The sequence below is a fragment of the Nestor notabilis genome, unplaced genomic scaffold (assembly GCF_000696875.1).
Source record: "Nestor notabilis isolate BGI_N333 unplaced genomic scaffold, ASM69687v1 scaffold3994, whole genome shotgun sequence".
NCBI lineage: Eukaryota > Metazoa > Chordata > Aves > Psittaciformes > Psittacidae > Nestor > Nestor notabilis.
The window spans coordinates 22,696-25,579 of NW_009925933.1; the positions used below are offsets into that span (position 1 = coordinate 22,696).

Here is a 2,884-nt window from a genome sequence, read left to right on the forward strand (position 1 = left end):
CTGATTATTTGAGAATAGATAAAGTATAATAATTCTGAAGAATTCAGTGATACTAGAAATTCCCAAACTTGATTTTTAGTATTCTAAAGTGATTTTTGAAGAAACACCATTAGGGCATATAATCTTGATCTAGCAAAATCAATAGAGCTGGATGTGCCAGCTGGAAACCTGACCAACAACAGCAGGTGCTGGAGTAAATATTTATTCATTTACCTTCTTCACAGTTTTCTCCTTTGTATCCGGAGTTGCAGGCACAAGAGCCCATGATGCAAATGCCCCGGCCCCCACACTGGGGATCGATGCACTGAGTTGTAGGCACGTCACACTCCGTGCCCTTCCAGCCGCTGTAACACAGGCAGCGTCCTTTGGAGTACTGCCCATTGCCACTGCACAGCACTGGGCAGGCTGCTGTGAAAAAAAAGCAGCAGAAAAATTAAAACCATATTCTTCACCAGAGCTTTATAGAGAAGAAAGTCCAAGAAGCAAATCACATGCCAGTTGCTTTCCTGATGTATTTGTTGTCCTCATGCTAGCTTAAACTGACTCAAGAAAAGCATTGGGTTGATTTACCTCTTGAACAATCGGGGCCCAGAAAACCAGGGAAACAATGGCAGGATCCAGAAACACATTCGCCGTTACCATGGCAATTTCGGGGGCATTCCACCACAGACTCTAAAGGGAAAAAAAGGAGGATAATTCACAGATGTCCACCTCATGAAGTACCTATCATCTGAACCACTACTAACTGACAGTGCACTATTGCTCCAAGAGAAGTGTTTATGTTTGTTTTGTCTGAAGAGCACGATAGCTGTGATTTTCTATTGCTGATGCCTCTAGTATCTTAGGACTTCACATTCCAACAAAAAGGCTAACATTATAATGAGTATGAGTTCCATACTTAAAATCCAGCCCTGTGCCATTTAACAAATGCTTCACAACAGTGTTCTCCTTTTAAGCAGTGTTTTACAAGAAGGTATACTCCTTATGCCTTAGACCAAGTAATTAAAATATACATCCTGCATTTTATTCTGAGCAGCAAAAGACACTTTAAATGGAAAACCTGTGAAATAAAGTCAAATCATTTAGCTACGAAAACCTATCTCTAAAAAAACCTATTCCTAAAAAACTTGACCAGAGCCTAGCACTTGGTGAGAGCTTTGAAAATTATGCTTACCTATAATTATGGTATTAAAAGACACCTGCTCTGCATTTTTCCCATCATTATAAAAGGCCAGGTGCCAGATGCCAGAATCCAAATACTGGATAAAACCTGCCTCGTGGAGACTGACAGACCTCGCCTGCCGCCCTGCTCGCTCCAACTCCAGCAGGTTGCGTTGCTCCCTCGCAATCAGCCGGCTGCCATCCAGGAGCTCCACAAAGTCATACTGCATGGAGGAATAGACAGGAGATTGACAATTCATGGGATGACACATGGCATCACCAGCTTCCCCACAGCATCCTGACAATATGCTTGTATTTTGACCAAGAGTTTCCTTTTGGAGCACGGAAGCATGAGGTGAAACCAACCTTTATTTCTTTGCTGCTTGCAAAGATTTCAAGAAAAATTTCCAACTAGTCCTCATGCTTATTAAAATGACTTTTTCAGTTACAAGTGGCCAATAAACCTATTACATGTACTGGGGGGAAGAAAACATCAGCTGAAATCAGTCTGCAGTCATGACTTTCACCTGAATTACAGGTGAGAGCTAACTTTCTAAATGTGTTATATGAGTTAATAATAATATTCAACACCAACAATCTACTTTATTTTTCATGTAGTTTCAGATGGAACATTAAACTGCTTGATTCCCCTTTTGGACAGTCTGGAGTCCTGGAAGAAGAGCAAGAGCTTCACTTCCTATCACAGAAGACGAAAAGAGGAGATGCAAAGCATAAAACATTGCAACTGTTGGAAATAATAAACTGACAAAAACCATGGTACCTCAGGTCAGTGGACAGCACAGATTGTTTTGTTAACAACCATCAGTGGGGCTTGGAAAAATGTAACAGCATCTCGGCTGATACAATAAGCAAGCTCACAACACAAGTTTTTTTGCTGGTTAATCTTAACCAGAGCTAATTGCACCCGGAGGACTAAACCTGCTCTGGGCCCTGAACTGATTACACTATCTGGGAGTCTGCCCTCATGGCTTGAATGTTGTCTTCTGAATGTTTACCATGTAAAGATCAGTGTGCACATAGAAAAATTAAACAGGTAGTAAAATTAAAGATCGTTCTTTCTTGTGGTATAAAGTCTGCTTCTCCTGCTGAGTCTGTTCAGTTTTTCTCTGACACATGTTTATTGTATGAACTGACAGTAACACGAAAAACTTCAATCTTCCTAACCGCTGGAGATGTCTCTCAAATGGAATGACATCCAGGGCCTATTAAAGTAAAGGCCAGTATGTGAAACTGATGGTTAACCTGAGCTGGGATAACATCTGCTACTGGAACCAGAGAATCAGTGGTTTTACACCCAGACTTGTGACCTTCAGAAACTGCTCCTAGGACCGAAGAAAACATGATAGCCTTTGTCCTGGAACAAGGGCTTAAGGACTTACAGAATCATAGAATGGTTTGGGTTGGAAAGGACCTTAAGATCATCTAGTTCTAAGCCCCCTGCCATGAGCAGGGATGCCTCACACTAGACCATGTCACCAAAGACTCCATCCAACCTGGCCTTGAACTCTGCCAGGGATGTAGCATTTACCACTTCCTTGGGCAACCCATTCCAGTGCCTCACCACCCTCACTGTAAAGAACTTCTTCCTTGTATCTAACCTGAACTCCCCCTGTTTAAACCCATTATCCCTTGTCCTACCACTACAGTCCCTGATGAAGAGTCCCTCCCCAGCATCCTTGTAGGCCTCCTTCAGATATTGGAA

At 42.2% G+C, this 2,884-nt stretch overlaps 1 protein-coding gene across 1 annotated transcript in view; it reads right to left on the reverse strand.

Moving 5' to 3' along the window:
• LOC104404756 (teneurin-3-like) overlaps positions 1 to 2,884 on the reverse strand; it is a gene marked incomplete at both ends in the record, with an annotated part of 30,474 nt that overhangs the window by 20,369 nt on the left and 7,221 nt on the right. The window contains 3 exons of the mRNA XM_010013276.1: positions 214 to 408; positions 571 to 672; positions 1,175 to 1,385. Of these exons, the coding sequence (XP_010011578.1) occupies positions 214 to 408; positions 571 to 672; positions 1,175 to 1,385 (508 nt within the window). The remainder of the gene's footprint in view (positions 1 to 213; positions 409 to 570; positions 673 to 1,174; positions 1,386 to 2,884) is intronic.